Genomic DNA, 18,127 nt, shown 5'->3' with positions numbered 1-18,127 from the left:
ATTTCAAAAGGCTTTTAATTTAACTATATCCTAGTAAAGAGTCAAGATAAGTACTTAGTTTAGTTTTTGTTTTCGTTTTTTAAAGGATTGGACAAGCTGTCACTCTTTCTGTAGGTGATAGTTATCTTCATTTAGGTCTCCTTTTGAAAATATGGTTGGATTCTGACTTAAGCCAAAGGGTACAAAAGCTAAATCCATTGGGACATAATATTAAAGTAATCACACACTGATTTCTCCTCATAAACAACAATGAATCTTATAGCCCATAGGCTTGGCTCTTTAGTTACTGTGCCTTTCATTTGTATTCCAGGATTTCATGCTGAGTTTATAGTTGGAACACCCATTTTATCAATTCATGCAGGAATCTGATGAAAGGAATTATACTAGCCAAACTCATACAAAATTGATTTTTAAACCAGAAGGCCACTTTGTTCGGTTTTGAGAACTACAAATGGATAATATAGTCTCTTGCAAGGAAGGACACCTACTTGTGGAATGAAATAAAAATTAGGAGAGGATTTCCTGAATACAGAGGCACAGCAAAAAGGTTAGAAGATTCATGGGTTCAAAATTTTAAGATCTCTTACAAGTTATAGATTTATATAACGTCTATTATGTAAAGGGATTTAGTGGTTTCCTCCATTGCTACATTGGGTAGCAAATGGCATAGCTGGGCTCATAACCCAGACAATCTGACTCCAAAACCAAATCCAAATTTTATTACAACACACTTAAATAGATTTAGGTACTGTTAATCAAGCTATGGGAGTCACACCTTGAATCACATAGAATATTTTAGCTCAGGCCCCCACTTAGTCACTCTGGAGACACCATGACACATTCTCACTTTCTCTCTCCTTTTTAAATGTCCCATAAGGACCATGAGCCTTTTTATATGTTTAGGATTAGAATATCCCATTTCTTCATTTTAGCAGTCTTTCAAGACATGTCTTAATTTCTAATGACACAGCGCATTTCACATTGATCACATTTTAAGACAGTTGCTTCCTGATAGGAAATACACTTATCGTTGTAGTAAATTATCTCCCAATCCTATTGTAAAATGGATTATTTCAGGGACAGTTTCCTGTGGACATTTATATGATAAGTATATTCTGTGAGTTCCATCATTCCTCCTCCTTGAGCTGGGTGTCTTGAACTTTTCTTGACTATTTCCTGACCTGATCTGAAACATTTCTTTTCCTGTATCTTTGGAGTCCCATTTTATTTTGAAGCCTATTGCCTTCCATCCACAGTTTATCTTCTTAATTTTTTATTTGGTTGAATTTGTGACTACAAGACAAAATGGATTTTTCAGAGCATTTTGAGTTTGAATAATTGGCTTTTGAATCAAAACTTAGTTTTTTCCCATTTATTTCATTAGCTTCACCTAATTTTTTTGTCTTGTTGAATGTTTTTAATTCTTCTTTAATTATAGAACTACTCGTGTTTAAGACTCCAAGAACTGCATATATTTCTGAACTAAAAGTCACTTTGACTCAAAATATATGCAACATTTTTATTAATAGCTTGGATAATGGCATAGATATGCATATTCAATGTAAAGTCGGGATAATTAACATGCTGGAAGACAGCATTAGGATTCAAATAGATTTTGATAGGTTAGAAGATTGAGCTAAATCTAATAAGATGAAATATAATAGGAACAAAGTGAACTCTCACATTTGGATTTAAAAATTCGAATAACAAGTACAAAGTGAGGAAAGCATGGCTAGACAGCTGATCATTTGAAAAATATCTGGGAATTTTAATGGCTTATAAAGTCAATAAAAGTCAGCAGTGTGAGTTGGAACCCAGAGCAACTAATGCAATCTTAGATTACTTTGAAGAACATAAGATCCAGTAAAAATGAGGTGATAGCCCCATTATCTGCTTTTATCAGACTACATCTGGCATTTTGGGGTAAAGTTTTCAGTGCTATGTTTTAGGCAACTGAGGAGTGAGTAGAAGAGGGTGACTTAAACAGAGAAATCTCAAGTTTCATCCTTAAGAGGACTCATTTGAGGAACTTGGGATGCTTAACATAGAAAAGACTGAAAGGGAGACATGAGAGCTGTCAACATATTGGAAGGGCTGACATGTTGCAGAGAGATTAAGCTTTTTCTTTTTCTTTTACCTCAGATAGCAGAACTAGGCTAAGTGGATGGAAATTATAAAGAGGCAAGTTTAGGCTTGAAAAGCTTCAAGATAATTAGAGTCATCCGAAGGTATAATTGGCCAGGTAGTAAGTTTCCCTTCATTGAACTCTTAATGCAAAAACTGAGTGACATTTTGTCAGGTATATCATTTAGAAAAAAATCCTGTTTCAGAATAGTTTGGTTTAGGTGACTTCTTTAATCTCTTCCAAACCTAAAATTTAGGGGCTTGATGCATGGAGTCCCTCAAGAATTCAGTCATATTATACTTGTCTTCTTTATTTCTTTATTTGGGGTAGGAAAAGGACAATACTGCCTTTTATAAATAATATGGAAAACTTTCCTGCCACAGAAAGATCTTTCTAAAATCAAATAGTGTTGTGGGGGTTTTTTTTGTTGTTTTTTTTTTACTTTCTACCATTTCTTGTTTTCCTACCTCAAAAAAAACAATCCCAAGGATTAGAGAAGGCAAAATAGCCCTCAAGGGTGCAGCATTAGAGAGGAAGGATGCACCAAAAAAATTATTTTTTGTAACTTCACATTTTTTTTAATGCTAGAAAACTCCATTATCTGTGGAATAAGGAGATTCATGCTGTAATGATTTATTTTGAGTTGCATAGAGGAATTTAATTTTTCAAGTGGAGGGAGAAATAGAGATGTCATGCTAATTTCATCTTCCTTATACTACCCACAAACCTTGTCTTGGTCAATTCTGAGGTTATCTTGGAGGAAGGGAGGGAAACCATGGTATTAGGTCATTTACTAAAACTATGAATATTTTACTGTGTAGAATTATTCATTCTTTGAAAATTAGAAGTGAATGAAATGATTATCTTTTTGACCATGTGACTAATCTATTTATAATCTAGCTTACCTCTTTGCTTCTGTTAAGTAATTGCTTTCCTTTTTTTTTTTAACAGAGTTCTTTAAGCCTGTTTTTGTTCCTATGTATGACATGTATAACATTAAATAAAATTTCTTTTATAAAACCCAAGCAAAGCCACTATGACAGCACCCCAAGGACCCCTCACCATGTTTGACTGCTGAGTAGACATTGTCATGACCTGTCCATGTTCAAAACAGATGTTCTGTGTCTTCCAGCAATAAAGTGCAGCATATAATGGATGAAATGATCACCACTGAAAGGGAATATGTTAGATCGTTAGGATATATCATCGACAACTATTTTCCAGAAATGGAAAGAATGGACCTGCCCCAGGACTTGCGAGGGAAGCGCAACATAATCTTTGGGAACCTGGAGAAGCTCTATGATTTCCACTGTCAGTATTTTCTAAAAGAGCTGGAGCACTGCAGAGACTGTCCCTTGCCTGTCAGCCACTGTTTTCTGAGACATGTAAGTTCCCCTTCCTAGGAAGGCTTGGTCCTCCCAAGATTTCAGGTATCTACAGCTAGCCAAGTGTTAGGATTACCAAGAGAATTACTGTATTCCTTACCTGTTCTGGGTTTCACTGAAGAAATTATGTCTAGCTAATGAAAACCTGGTGAGTCCTTCCCAGTTTTAAAAATTCCTCCTGGATAGTGAATAGTCCTGTTTGCCCACAACAGTAAAGTTGAATTTTTCAGATGCTTGGGATGGAAACACTACTGAGTCAGGAAATGTATATAGAAGATCCAAGACAATTTGCAAAACAAAAAAGTCTACGCCAAAACAAATTTTTTGTTCTTCTAACAGGCTTATAAAAGTGTTAATTTTTTCCCATTTTTCCTCTTTTCATTTTTAGGCATATTTTATTTTTTTATTTTTAATAATAGCTTTTTATTTTCAAAATACATGGAAAGATAGTTTTCAACATTCATCCTTACAAAATCTTGTGTTGTAAATTTTTCTCCCTCCCTTCCCCCCATTCTTCTATCCTAGACAGCAAGTAATCCAATATAAGTTAAACACATGCAATTCTGCTGAAGTGTTATTTAGACTAGTCATTCTAAGGGGATGAAGTAGGCATGCAGTCTCTTGGATTCTCTTGCTGTTGGCCTCCTAGTGCCTGTCAGTAAAAATAAGAAGAATGTTGTAGAATTGTATAGAATTTTGTGGTTTTCAAAATACTTTCGCAGACATCTCATTTGTGGACTAGCCTACTTACTGACACACCTCCTGTTCCTTATCCAGAATTGTACTCTATGATCTCTGTGTTTGAATATGAAGAGCTCAGGTTATGACAAAGGAATGGTTACTTTCAATTCAGTTCACCTTCTGGATAAGTCACTTTACTCTCTGTTTTCTCATCATTTAATAGTAGATTGGACTAGATGGCCTCTCGACCTTTGAGAAACTTTCCAGAACTCAGTCTATGATCCTTCAAATTGGAAAGCGACTTCAGTTTCTATCCTAGGACCATTGGGAATTTTTTGTTTTGTTTTGTCCTTTCATCAGAATGTGCAAGTTCAGAGCTTATTTTTCTAAAGCCCAATAATAGACACAAACAGAATAAGTTAATTAAGTTTTGTGAAATTTTTCAAGGAGTAATATTTGATTTTGCATGAGGATGAATGTTGTTTTGAAAGTTGTAATAGTAGTAATTTCCAATATTTATGGATCATTTTTATCTAAAATAATCCCAATATTTCTCTTCCATTAATTCACTCTATTATCTTTTGTTGAGGCAAATCAAGGTAAAGGGAATTGGGTCTCAAAAACTCCAAAGCCAGAAGGGAGTTCCAAAAAGATTTTAACAAGCTGAAATAATGGGTCGTATCTAATAGGATGACATTTCAGAGGAATAAATGTATGGTCCTGCCCTTGTCTGTACCAACACATGTGGCCAAGGGTCCTACTCCATCTCTTCATAACACTCTATCCTCTCTTATCAGATTTCCAAAAGAAATTAACTATTTAAATACAGGATAGGGGAGAAGTATTTAGACAGCAGCTCATATGAAAATGAGCTAGGGGTTTTACAGATCTGCCAGCTCCATACCACTCAAGCAATTGATGATGTACCAAAACAGAACAATTTTTTTTTAAAAATTACTAGTGTGATTTTAGGCAGCCAAGAAGGTGATAATCTTGATCTACTCTTTCCTGGTCAGAGCACATCTGAAGTATTGTTTCCAAGCTCTTGACACGACATTTTAGGAGAGACTCAAAACTATGACATACAGATAGAAATGGAAAGAACTATAGATATTATCTGGCAGAAAAGAATATGGAGATGAAGGATTTATCTTCCAGTGTCTAATTCAATACAAAAGCCATGTGTTACAGTAACTTGTGACATTCACTGTTTAGTACTAAGGATACAAAAATAAAATGTTACTCAATCCCACCACATACAACAACAAGCTTATACTCAAAAAAGGAGCTATAATGAAAGTCCCAGAGGCTGAAGTAAAACAGCTGGATTGACATTAAAGAGAGACAGAACTTTGCTAAATAAAAGGAAACATTCCTAACAATTGGAGACTATTCAAAAGTAGAATGGTCCACTTCTGGAGGTAATGAGCTTTCTTTTTCCAGAGGTCTTCAAGCAGAGATTGTATGGTCCTTTGTCAGGTAGATTGGATTCATTCAGGTAAAAGTTGTACTACATAATTTCTGATATTAATTTACATTCTAAGAGCCTCTGATTCTTAGATTCCATCCATTTCATGACATCTCAAAGTCCTATTTCTTATACCTACCCTCCCCCTCTCCAAAACACACAACTCACTCCCTTCATTCCTAAATTCTAAAGCAATTTCCTGCTCTCACTGTGGTATGTGGGTAAGAAGGAGTAGAGATAAGAGGATATATCAGTTGTCCTGTCCCATAGAAGATAATGATAATAAGATTAATGAGACTTTGGTTATTAATGCCCCCTTTTAATATCTTGAGTAATGGTGGATAAGCTACAGAATGTGTCAAGAACTACATAGCTCCCTTCAATTCCCCTCCATTGATTACCAATGAAAATCGCAGTCATTTTTTGATGTTTACAGAGGTCAGAAAGTAAGGTCACTATGAGTGATGGCTAAAGACCTGCTTTGGGACTTGGGGACTCAATCTATTTAGATGTAGGAGAATAATGACATGTGTTCCTTGGAACTATTGTTTCTTTGTTCTTTGAACAGTAGAAACATAAAGTGCGTGAGAAGTAATGCCAAAATCATGCTGGGTTTGAGAATGTCAAGACATTTTGAAAGATGGCAATCCCTGACTGCCCTCCACCCCATGGCAAAAGCTTAATGCCAAAGAAAGAGAAAGTGAAATTATTAGATGTCTTTCTGTCATCTCCTTAGCAGTATGTTGGAGACTAGGGTCTGCCAAGCAAAATGAAAACAACACAAATACCATCAATAAATAAAGTACTACAGATAACCTGGATAACATTACCAATATAAGAAAAGCTTCTGGATCGTCAGGTACCAAATGCATAAGATGTCAAAATGGAAGCTTTCAGAAGGGAGCCAAAATCTAATATCTCCTCTTCTTCCTTCCCCACCCCCACGAGCCCTATAAACAACAGCAGCTTCAGATGTTAACATCTTACTATTTTAAAAAAATAAAAATTCTAGGCCACAACAGTACTGTCATGACCTCTGAAAACATTTTCTTGGTTAATAATAGAGAGATAGTTAAGTGGTCTAGTGGATACAACAGTGAAATTAGAGTCAAGATCTGCATTCAAATCTAGCCTCAGATCCTTACTTACTGTGTGACTCTAGATGACTCTCAAAGCATTTAAGTTGAAGAGAAAGTTCCAGTGTACATTTTTGGTACAAAATTTTTTCTTGCCAAGATGGGCCCTATCACAGTGAAATTAAAGATTAAAGGCCTATCTTTTAAAAAATCTACTTTTACTTATTTACAATCTTATTTTTCATTTTTCCTTCCTTTTTCTTTTTTTCCTTTTTCCATTTTAACACTTCTCTTTTCTTTAAACCTCAAGTCTTTTTTCTTTCAATTATCTCTTTCCCAAGGGTAAAGGAGAAGGAGCTCCAAGCATCTTTTCAATAGCTATTTCTATTGGAGATATCACATTATTACAAGGAAATCATCTAAGGTTGATCATGATTAAACATGGTTTCTGGACTCTGGAGATTAACTCAGAGGTTGCCTGTGTTTATCTTTGGCTTACATAATAATTATAGCTTGTCCTTATATCACATTTTAAGATTTGTGAAGTCCATTATGTACATTCCCTTTTGAACCTCACAACAACCATATGATGGAGGTGCTGTTACTCATCCATTTTACAGATGAGGAAACCGAAGCTCCTAATGGTTAGATAACTTGCCTAGGGGAAAATTTTTTGTGGCATTCGAAGTGAGGTCATTCCTGATGCCAAAAGCCACATTACCTTCAAACTGTCTCTAAAGTAGCTGGAGATGATGAAATTGGAGACCTCAGGGTAGTCTCCCAGGTCTCCCTGAAGGTTAGAGGGAAATAAATGAGTGAAGAGTCTTTCCTAAATAATTGTCTTTCCTAATGTTTCTACCAGGCCCTTGTCATGTAGTAAACACAATTGGTATTGATTAAGCATCTAACACTTAAATGTGGATAGGAGGATATTTGAATGAGGGTGTTTCAGGACAGAGTTTTAGTTCTTATTTAGGACTGTCTTTATGTGGTTTAGGAGAAGCCCATCCCTTGGTTTTATTGTTCAACTTCACAAGATTTCCCCAAAGCCTCAAAATAATATCACCCAGCTCTGTGATTATCAGCTAGTACTTCCCTCTCCCATTTGTAAAAAAAATGTATATGTGTTTTGGCAAAATAGTTTCCATTTCCCAAATCTTCCATTCCTAAGGGATCTCTATTGAAACATTGGATTGACTGCTGGACTTGGCATCTGGAAACCTGACTTTGAGTGCAGCTTCAGACACTTATTGTGTGATCCTGGACAAAGTAATCTCCATTTGTCCCAGTTTCCTAACCAGTAAAATGAGGATAATAAAAGCATCTACTTCAGAATAAAATGAAAAACATCTATGAAAAATGCTTTGCAAACCTTAAAGAATTAAATATTTGTTGTTGTTATTGTTGTTCAGTTATTTTTTTTTTTGGTCATGATCCCATTTGAGGCTTTCTTGATAAGGATACTGGAGTGATTTGCCCTTTTCTTCTCTAGTTCATTTTACAGATGGGGAACCTGAGGCAAATAGAATTAAGTGACTTGTCCAGGGTATCACAGATATTAAGTGTTCGAGGCCAGATTTGAACTCAGGAAGATGAGTCTTTTTTTTTTTTTTTTTTTTTTTTGGGGGGGGGGAAGAAGGTGCTCGTATCTGGGTGTATGGGAATCTTTTTTTTTTTTTTTTTTTTTTTAAATTTTTTTTTATTATATATATATATATATATTTTATAATATTATCCCTTGTATTCATTTTTCCAAATTACCCCCCCCTTCCTTATTCCCTCCCCCCGACGACAGGCAATACCATACATTTTACATGTGTTACAATATAGTCTAAGTACAATACATGTGTGTGAATATCATTTTCTTGTTGCACAATAAACATTAGAATCCGAAGGTACATGCAACCTGGGCAGACAGATATTAGTGCTAACAATTTACATTCCCCTCCCAGTGTTTCCTCTCTGGGTGTAGCTACCTCTGTCCATCATTGATCAACTGGAAGTGAGTTGGATCTTCTTTATGTTGAAGATTTCCACTTCCATCAGAATACATCCTCATACAGTATCGTTGTTGAAGTATACAGTGATCTTCTGGTTCTGCTCATTTCACTCAGCATCAGTTGATTTAAGTCTCTCCAACCCTCTCTGTATTCCTCCTGCTGGTCATTTCTTACTGAGCAATAATATTCCATAACTTTCATATACCACAATTTACCCAACCATTCTCCAACTGATGGACATCCATTCATAGGAAGATGAGTCTTTAGGATTCCAGTACTCTATATACTATACAGACCCAGTACTCTATACACTATGGTACCACCTAACACCCCAAAGAACTAAATAAATGCTAGCTATTATTAGTGTTAATTGTTATCAGTGTAGATTAATAAGATAATCATGTGTGACACTTTTCCTTCTAACATTCTTCAGTGACCCACTAAAAAGTGTTTAAACTGTATTCAGTTACCTTGCCTTCCAATATCTCTAAACCATCCTCACTGCTAGACCAAACAAAGCCTTCTTTTCCACCTCATACTTCATCTTAGCTAAAATAGTACAATCTTTTTTCCCAAAAGGCAAAGATTCTATTGCGAAGCTAACAGCAGGTTAAATCCTTAAGAGTTTTTAGCAAGAAAAGGGGTTTTAGCCATTAACAAGGGGGAAGACATCATTAGGCAGAAAATTCCCTTAAAGTATAGCAAGTTCCTAATGAACCCTCATCTCCATAAGATTGGTTAAATTGAAATTTTACCATTGACTGACTGGCTAAATTCTTAAAGAAGTTTAGCAGGGGATTAGTAGAAAATAGCAGACTCTTTAAAGGTCATTCTGTTCTTCTTCCTTGATTCTCTGAATCTTTCTTCTGCAAACTGTCATTACATTTGTCAACATTCTTTATTCTATCCCAGGTCCCTTTGATAGCAGGACTCTTGATGACACAGCTGTGTTCCTGGGCAGTTTTGTAAATTTAAGGAAGCCCAGTCCCCTTCCTTTTCCACATTTTTTTTTTTGGTATAACACCAATAGAATTGAAAAGTGTTTAGGATTCAGGACTCACATAAGATTGTTAATCAATTAATGAAACATCTATTAAGCAATGATTCTGGGGCAGATACATCGTAGTTACTAGAGACAAAAAGACAAAAACAAAACCATTCCCTATCTTCAATGAGTTTACATTCCATTAGGAGAGATAATATGTACCTATATAAGTATATCAATGTATGAATGAATGAAAAATCATTTATTAAACATTAACTGTGTGTCAGAAACTGTGGTAAAAGCCAAAAGAGAAGAAAAAAAAAAAACCCTGCTGTTAAGAATATGGTAATTTTTATGGGTCCTCATTCCCTCCTACATTATAAATTCCATGATGTCAAAGATTATTTTATCAAGATTTCATGTTTGTTCCAGTACTTAGCACAGTGTTTTATATACCTCAGGTGCTTAATAAATGTCAGTTGAAGTGAAAAAAAGGAGAGGTTTTTTTTTTTTCCCAAAAGGGGTTTTTCATCTGCATCTGTTCATAACTCATATTTCTTCCATGGACCTTATGTGAAATGAGCACAGAAGTCTAGGATCCGCTATAGCTATCCTCCCCCAGGGATCCATCAGGTAGACAGTTGACAAGCATTTATTTAACTCTCACTGTATTCCAAGTACTGTGCTAAATCCTGAGGATACAAACAAAGACTAAAACAGTCTCTACCCTCAAAGAATTTACAATCTAATAAAGAAAATATGAAAAAAAAAGTTGTACATAAATATTTAAAAGTACATAACTTTTAAACACTTTTTAAAAGTACATAAGCAGTTTAAATAATCAAAACAATCTCAGAGGTAAGATAATATTGAGATACTATTTGGAAGATGGGGCTAAGTCTAGGTGGAGGATGTGGGATAGAATGTAAACTAAAAAAAAAAAAAAAAAAGGCATCATGATGAACGTGGCATTTAAATTGAGCATGGGTAACCACTATATCTAGTAGTCATAGACTTCTTAGACTTCTCCATATGAGCCTTCAAAGCAACCATTATCCTCAGGTTATCACACTGACTTTCAATCAGCTCAAATCCCTTCCCATCCAACCCCTTTCAGTACTTTTAATGATTTTTGATACTGGTGCCTGTTAATCAAGTGAGTTTTTTTTCCCCACAAATGGTAATAAATTACTGAATCTGCATATGTGATAACCAACACAAGTATAGTGGGATTTGTACCTAATTGGCAACAAGGCTCAACAAGGACTAACAAGAAGTTGTTGGTTAATTTAGCCATATACCTAGGGGCAAGTTGCACCTTGTGCCTGAGAATCATTAGTGTGAAAATTTATCAGAGTGATGGCAGTAATAATTTCTATATTTTATTATTCTTTCTCCGAGAAATAAATATATTATGAACCAAACCTCAGAAATACATGCCTTCTACCTAACCTCAATCACCTAGGTATATTTCACATTTCTTGAATTATCCAAAAAGTATAATGTTGGAGTAAGAATTGTGAAGAGATATGCTGAGTTTTTAACTTCGTTATGCTGTGTAAACCCAACCAAAAACTCAAATAAAATGAGAATTAGATGTGACCAAGACAACTCAAATCACTTCCCTTGGGGTTATTATAACCAAAACACTTGGCTATAAAAATAGATATAGTGTTGCAAAAGTACTTCTCTTTGTTTCCTAGATGAATATAGGCATCCTCCCAAGGGCAGAATTAAGACCATTTAATGTGGAATTTAGAATTCATTTCCCCATCACCAGGTATAAGTGATTTTAGAGGCAGATCCTAAGTAGTCTTGACATTTACTGGAAATCAAATCAAATCAATAATTGTCTATTGAGAAGTGGCTCTGTATAAAGCATGATTGAGAGCCACTGTTAGCATTAACTGAACTATATTTCTAAGTGCAAGGGAAGTGGAAATCACAAAAATGCACTGCATTTGTAATCAGAGAACCTATGCTACATATTGCTTATTTCAGCCAATCAATCACCATTTATTAAGCACCTACTATATGTCAAACACTTTGCTAAGCACTGGGGATATAAAGAAAAGCCAAATGTATTTGCTGCTGTCAAAGAGCTGACACTCTAATGGGGGAGAAAACGTGCAAATAGTTTTGTGAAAATAAGCTTCCTGCAAGATAAAGTGGAAATAGTCAATAGAGGGAAAGCACTAGCTTTAAGGAGGTTGAGAAGGGCTTCCTGAGGAAGGTGGGATTTTATCTGGAGTTTGAAGGAAGCTCGGGAAACCAGAAAGGAGAGCATTTCAAGCAAGTGAAAATGCTCAGTCAGGAAAAATGTCTTGTTTAAGGAACAGTGAGAATAGAGTATGTGGGAGGTAAGGGTGGTAAGAAGCCTGGAAATGTAGAGAAGTCAGGCTTTGAATGCCACAGAATTCTACATTTGATCCTGGAGGTGATAGGGAGCCATTGAGTTTATTGAGCGAGGAGGTCACAGTCAGGTTTTTGCTTTAATATCACATTGACAGGTGAGCGGAGGATGGACTGAACTAAGAAGAGACACTTGTGGCAGGAAGACTCAGTATCCACCTATTGCAAAAGTCCAGGTGTGAGGTCATTAGTGTTTACTCCTCTGTGACATTGGACAAAGTATTCCACTTCTTTAGACCTTGGTTTCCTCATCTGTAAAATGTTACATTCCGTCATATCCATCTCTCTATGATTCCATTTGGGGTTTTCTCAGCAAAAATACTAGAGTGGTTTTCCATTTCCTTCCCCAACTCATTTTATATAGGTAGAAAATGAAACAAACCAAAGGGGGTTATGAAACTAAAAAGTGTCTGAGGCTAAATTTAAATTCTGGTCCTCCTGACTCCAGGCCCAGTGCTCTTTCCAGTGCACCACTTGGCTATAAAGTAGAAAAAGAGAAATTAGTGGCCTCTGAAGTGGGATAAAAGGGACAAAACATTGAAACTGGAGCAAGAAGAACTCAGAGTTGTATCTTCAAAAACTTTCTGTTTGACTTTATATAATCACATAATCCTTCTGTGCCTTGGTTTCCTTATCTGTAAAATGATATGGTCAGACAACCTCTAGATTCATGCTTTAACTCCATAGTCCAATGATTATAGGTTATATTCCTATTTAGAATTTGAACTCCCCAAAAAACAAGTTGAATGAGTTTAAACAAATTACATGAATGAATGACAGTCTCTTTTACCCACAGTGTAATTTATATTTTTCTAGATAATTAACCATTTTTTTTTTAATCTGTGCAAAAGCTATCCTTAGAAATGACTCATTTCTGTTTGTGACTCTATGATATGTCATGAGAATGGGATTTAGATGCACACTTTGGGAGTTCTAGTGAATTTCAAAATGGGTTTTAGCCAGAGATGAAAGATGCACATTCCATAGGGGGAAACAATAAGCATGCTTGTTCATTTAGATTTTGCTTCTAATTATCAAAGTTAATCATTTTAATGATCAGATTGAATGACTTCTTTCATCAAGTCACAGAGCAGGGGGAAACTTCTGTAAGGCTTTCTTATTTCCCAGGCCAAAATAAGTTAAATGATTTGTCTAAAGTCACACCAATACTTAGTGGAGGGATCACAAATATAAGTGGATATCTCTAGCTGGTTTTTAGTGAGATAATCCACTTACAAATTACTGATGCTTTCAAATAAATGAAAATATATTCAAATTCCCCGACATTTTAAATTTTGACACAGAACTCCAAACTCAGCTACTTTTGAGTAGCTAATCTACATAAGCTCTTAAAAACGATCAACTTGCAGAATAAATATAAACAGTAATGGTTCTGGAATTTAATAAGGAACACTTGTTGATTATTCTACCTTTACAAATATGTATTTAGCTTCAACAAATAGATACAAGCTGCTGAGATAATATACTCTCCCTGAAACTTAAGGGGAAACATAAGAATGGTCTTTAGAACCAGTTTTGAAGGCTCACAAGAAAATCAACCTCTTTATTTTATATCCATGATGTATTTGTGTTTCATTTTTCAACCAAAATCAGCACTAGATACTTTAATCATCCACCTTAATCATCAGTTTATAGGACTGTTAGAAGGCTCTATTTATGGATATAGGTACATTCTTTTATATTATTTTATATTATACATGTCACATATATTATAATATTATATTATATTAAAATATTGTTGTTATATTATTGTATACTCAAGCTCACACACAAGTACTAGACATCAGTGGCTGGATATGAATACATGTTCTCTACATCCAGAGCCAGTGAGCTCTGCACTGGACCAGGCTAATTTGACCTCACATAATTTAGGGCCATTTCCAAAAATCAAATCCTTTCATACATGTTGTATATTTACCACCATGGAGTATATTGCAAAGAAAGTGGTACAGACTCTGAAGGCAAACGAAAAAGATTAAGTCTCAGAGATATTTTGAGCAATAGAAGAAGAATCAGATGAAAAGATAGAAAGTTTCTCAAAGGCAATGATTCCCTTTGAAAAACAACTTTCGCTTGTATGTATGAATTTTAATATATTTGTTTAAAAAGGAAGATAAATAAGACATTTATACAGAACCTGCCATATGCCAGGCACTATAGCAAAAACTTTACAAATATCTTCCTTTGAAGCAAGATACTGCACCTCACAGTCATACCACACACACTACATGTACCATACTCATACTGTTGTCCAAACCATAAGATTGGTTTAAGAGAATAAGATTTTGCAATTTGATTTCTTGAATCCATTTTCCAAATTATAAAAGTTTGTATTGAATAGAGCAATTATTTCCCCCAAAGAAAACTCTCAGTTCCTCCATCTCTCCTCATCTGCATCTATTGCTCTGAATCAGATTATTTTGTTGTTGTTCAATCATTTCAATTTTACCCACTCTTAATGACCTCATTTGGGCTTTTCTTGAAAAAGATACTGGAGTGATTTGCCATCTTCTTCTGCACATTATTTTAAAGATGGGGAAACTGAGGCAAACAAGATTAAATTAATTGCCCTGGGTCAGTTTGCCCAGAGCTAGTCAGTGTCTGGGGACTATATTTGAACTAAGGTTATGAGTCTTCCTGACTCAGGTTCAGCCCTTGGTACACTATGGTGCTACTCCAAATCCAATATAATACTATGTCTAAGAAGAGGGTTTTTCCAAATCTAGGAAGGGTCCAGAATCACACAAAAAATAAATCTTATTCTCTGAGAGCGAGAGACAAAAAGAAGCACTAGGACTCCTCTCTAATAAGGAGCTGGAGCTCGTGTTTTTTAGGATGGGCCTAAGCCTCATTTATTTTATTTTTAAAAATTTTAATAATTTTTTTATTTTCAATATTCACCTTTGAAGAACCTTGTATTCCAAATTTTCCTCCCTTCCTTCCCCCCTTCCTTTCCTCTAGACAACAAGAAATCCAATATAGGTTAAACATGTGCAATTCTTCTATACATATTTCCACAATTATCATGCTATAGAAGAAAAATCAGGAAAAAAATTAGAAAAAAAAGCAAGCAAACAACAAAAAAGGTGAAAATACTATGTTGTGATACATAAGAATATATGCCATGAGAATGACTTACTGTCCATAGATGCCATCCAGGGCTGTGATGTAAACATTTTCTTCTCATATTCAGTCCCCACATTCCTCTTTCTAGATTCAGATAACCCTCATTTATTTTGACCCTTTGAAAAGCAGTATCATTTTTCTTTGAGGACAAAAATGGAATATACCCTGCTTTCTAAAGGGATTCATCGTATTCCTGACATTAAACTATGTTGTATAACTTGCTGTGAATCTCCTTTCTCTCATCTCAGAATTAGGAAAATTACTCAATTAACTAGCTGGTGTCCCTCTTCTATGCAGAGCCACAATATGAGATTGCTCCAACATCATTTTGTAATAATAGTGTTAATGCATTTTGGCAAACCCTACTGCTAAGTCACAAAACTTCCTGTAATATCATTCAACAGCAAGCCCATTAATAGCACTGTGGGTGTGGATGCAGTATGCCCTGCATAATGTCATTTTGTCCAACATCATGTTTTTACCAAACTAATTAATATAGTTTTTCAACATACATCTATAGCAGATGCTATTTGTTATTCAGGCATTTTTCAGTCCTAAGGTTTTGAGTTTTTCTTGGCAAAGTTACTAGAGTGGTTTGCTATTTCCTTCTTCAGCTCATTTTGCAGATGAGGAAATTGAGGCAAATAGGATTAAGTGACTTGCCCATGGTCACAAGCTAGTAAGTGTCTGAAACCGTAGTTGAACTCAGAAAGATGAGTATTCCTGATTCTACTCAATCTACTATGCCACCTAGCTGCTCTATTAGGTTCTATAAAAAGATATCCAAAAAAAAAAAAAAAGCATTCTTGGATAGGATGCTCCCCTCTTATGGGAGCATCTATGCTAATAATGGCTTAACTAGAGAAACTCTTGGATCATTCTGTATTAACCAATAGACTTAAATCCATTAATAATAAGTATGCAAGAGATCAATAAAAACCCCTTTGCAAAATCCCTTCAGCTCATCAAAAATACTATTATTGTCCATAAATTGCAATTTCTGTATTGCATAATAATCACAAAGGACAATGTGATTTTTTTTTGTTTTGTTTTTAGAGGAAATTGTATCTAAACCATCAGTCATAAGATTTTCACGGTAAACTAACTACTAGTTTCTCTTCTGTGACTTTCTCACTAAGTCACAAGTCATGCATTTTCTCTGTTTTTCCCATGTCTTGTTGTTTAAGAACAATGCTAGAGTTCTTGGAACTGTGTATACAGTTTTAAGTGGATAGTTAGCAAAGTTCTCCTGTTAGATTTGGAATGCCTAGGGCATTTTTAAATGAAACATTGAGTGAACCACTGAGAACAAAAACTTTGCAAGGGACTTAAAGTTCCACTTTCAAATACATCTAAACCAAGAGTACCACCTAGAGGATTTCATGGGATAATAACAGTTTTTCCCTTTATTCACTGAAAAGCCTGGTCCATTTATTTCATGGGATAGTAATGCCAGTTTTTCCCTCTATTCACAGAAAAAAACCTGGTCCATTTCCAATTTAGAAGCAGATATGTTTGTATAAATGTAAATGTTTATTGACTTCATCTAAGAAAAAGAAAAATTGTATTTTCTCTTCTTTTTTAGGAAGAACAGTTTGGAATGTATGCACTATACAGCAAAAACAAACCACAATCTGATGCTTTGCTTAGCAGCCACGGAAATGCCTTCTTTAAAGTAATTATATATTCATTATTCCATCCAGTGAAGTCTACACCCAATGTCAGTGATATTTTGATGGCTCTGAATCATTAGCCATGAAACTAATATCTGCCTTTTGACATTTTCTTAGAATAAGCAACAAGACCTGGGTGATAAGATGGATCTAGCTTCCTATTTACTTAAACCAATCCAGAGGATGAGCAAATATGCCCTGCTGCTCAAGGACATGATCAAAGAATGCACGAAGACTCAGGAGCAGGAACTCAGTGACCTCCGAGCTGCTGAGGAGATGGTCAAATTCCAGCTTCGCCATGGGAATGATTTACTGGCCATGGATGCCATCCGGGGCTGTGATGTAAGCATTTTCCTCTCTTTGCTTCCTACTGGCAACCTTTGTGTACCATGTGGTAAGTCAGTGGGAAGTCTCCCTTTGCTGCCCTTGATAAAGGGACTGACCAAGGAAGTACCATCTGGATAAGTATTTTTCCCTCTCCAGGCCTTGCAGGGATGTGGGAAAGTGAGGAAGGAAATTACATCCACATATCTCTCACCTTAATCATCAGCTCCAATCTGACACTTTGGGCTTTGAAGGGAAGGAAGGATAGGGAGAGTGGAATTCTATGTTCTGTAATTGATGATTTCTTTTGGGTATCAATTGGATTACTGAGACTCCTTCCAACGCTCAGATTCTGTGATCTTGGCTGCTGCTGATAGCTTCTTTCTAAGAATTAAAGCAAACCAAAAGCAGGGAACACTATTATTCATTGCTCATCTCTAGAAGCCAGCCCCTCTGCTGTGTAATGATCAGTTCTACAAAGGACCTGTCATGTCATTGATGTGTTACCCTCTTCCACTCGTGAAGATTTAAAACCATTCATAGCTTATCCTTTCATGGGATTATTGTACCTGTCCTTCCATAAATCTTCAAGTATCTTGCAGATTTGTGCAATAAACACCTAACTGATGTAGGGATGGGCATTGTGCATTAGTATTGTGTCATTTGGCAATTCACTGTACAAAATCCAGCCACATTGAAACTTGTTACTCTGAAAAAAAGCTCAATGAAGTAGCTAAATTCAATTCACTTGACTATTTTAAAATTACCTCATAGTTACAGTCATACTAGAAATAAGAACAATTATAATATATGACTTAGTTATACAGTGCTATAAAGTTTGCCAAATGTTC

The 18,127-nt window shown here is 35.4% G+C and overlaps 1 protein-coding gene and 1 long non-coding RNA gene across 2 annotated transcripts in view; one reads left to right on the top strand and one right to left on the bottom strand.

Annotated features, from left to right (window-relative positions):
• PLEKHG4B (pleckstrin homology and RhoGEF domain containing G4B) overlaps positions 1–18,127 on the top strand; it is a 202,267-nt gene that overhangs the window by 162,090 nt on the left and 22,050 nt on the right. The window contains 3 exon segments of the mRNA XM_074279211.1: positions 3,258–3,510; positions 16,865–16,954; positions 17,070–17,294. Of these exon segments, the coding sequence (XP_074135312.1) occupies positions 3,258–3,510; positions 16,865–16,954; positions 17,070–17,294 (568 nt within the window).
• Positions 16,792–18,127, bottom strand: part of LOC141549583 (uncharacterized) — a 53,351-nt gene continuing 52,015 nt past the window's right edge. Inside the window, exon 3 of the long non-coding RNA XR_012484387.1 lies at positions 16,792–17,660. This is a non-coding gene — a long non-coding RNA (uncharacterized LOC141549583). The remainder of the gene's footprint in view (positions 17,661–18,127) is intronic.

This window comes from Sminthopsis crassicaudata, chromosome 1 (assembly GCF_048593235.1).
Source record: "Sminthopsis crassicaudata isolate SCR6 chromosome 1, ASM4859323v1, whole genome shotgun sequence".
NCBI lineage: Eukaryota > Metazoa > Chordata > Mammalia > Dasyuromorphia > Dasyuridae > Sminthopsis > Sminthopsis crassicaudata.
This window is presented reverse-complemented; position numbering and strand designations above follow the sequence as displayed.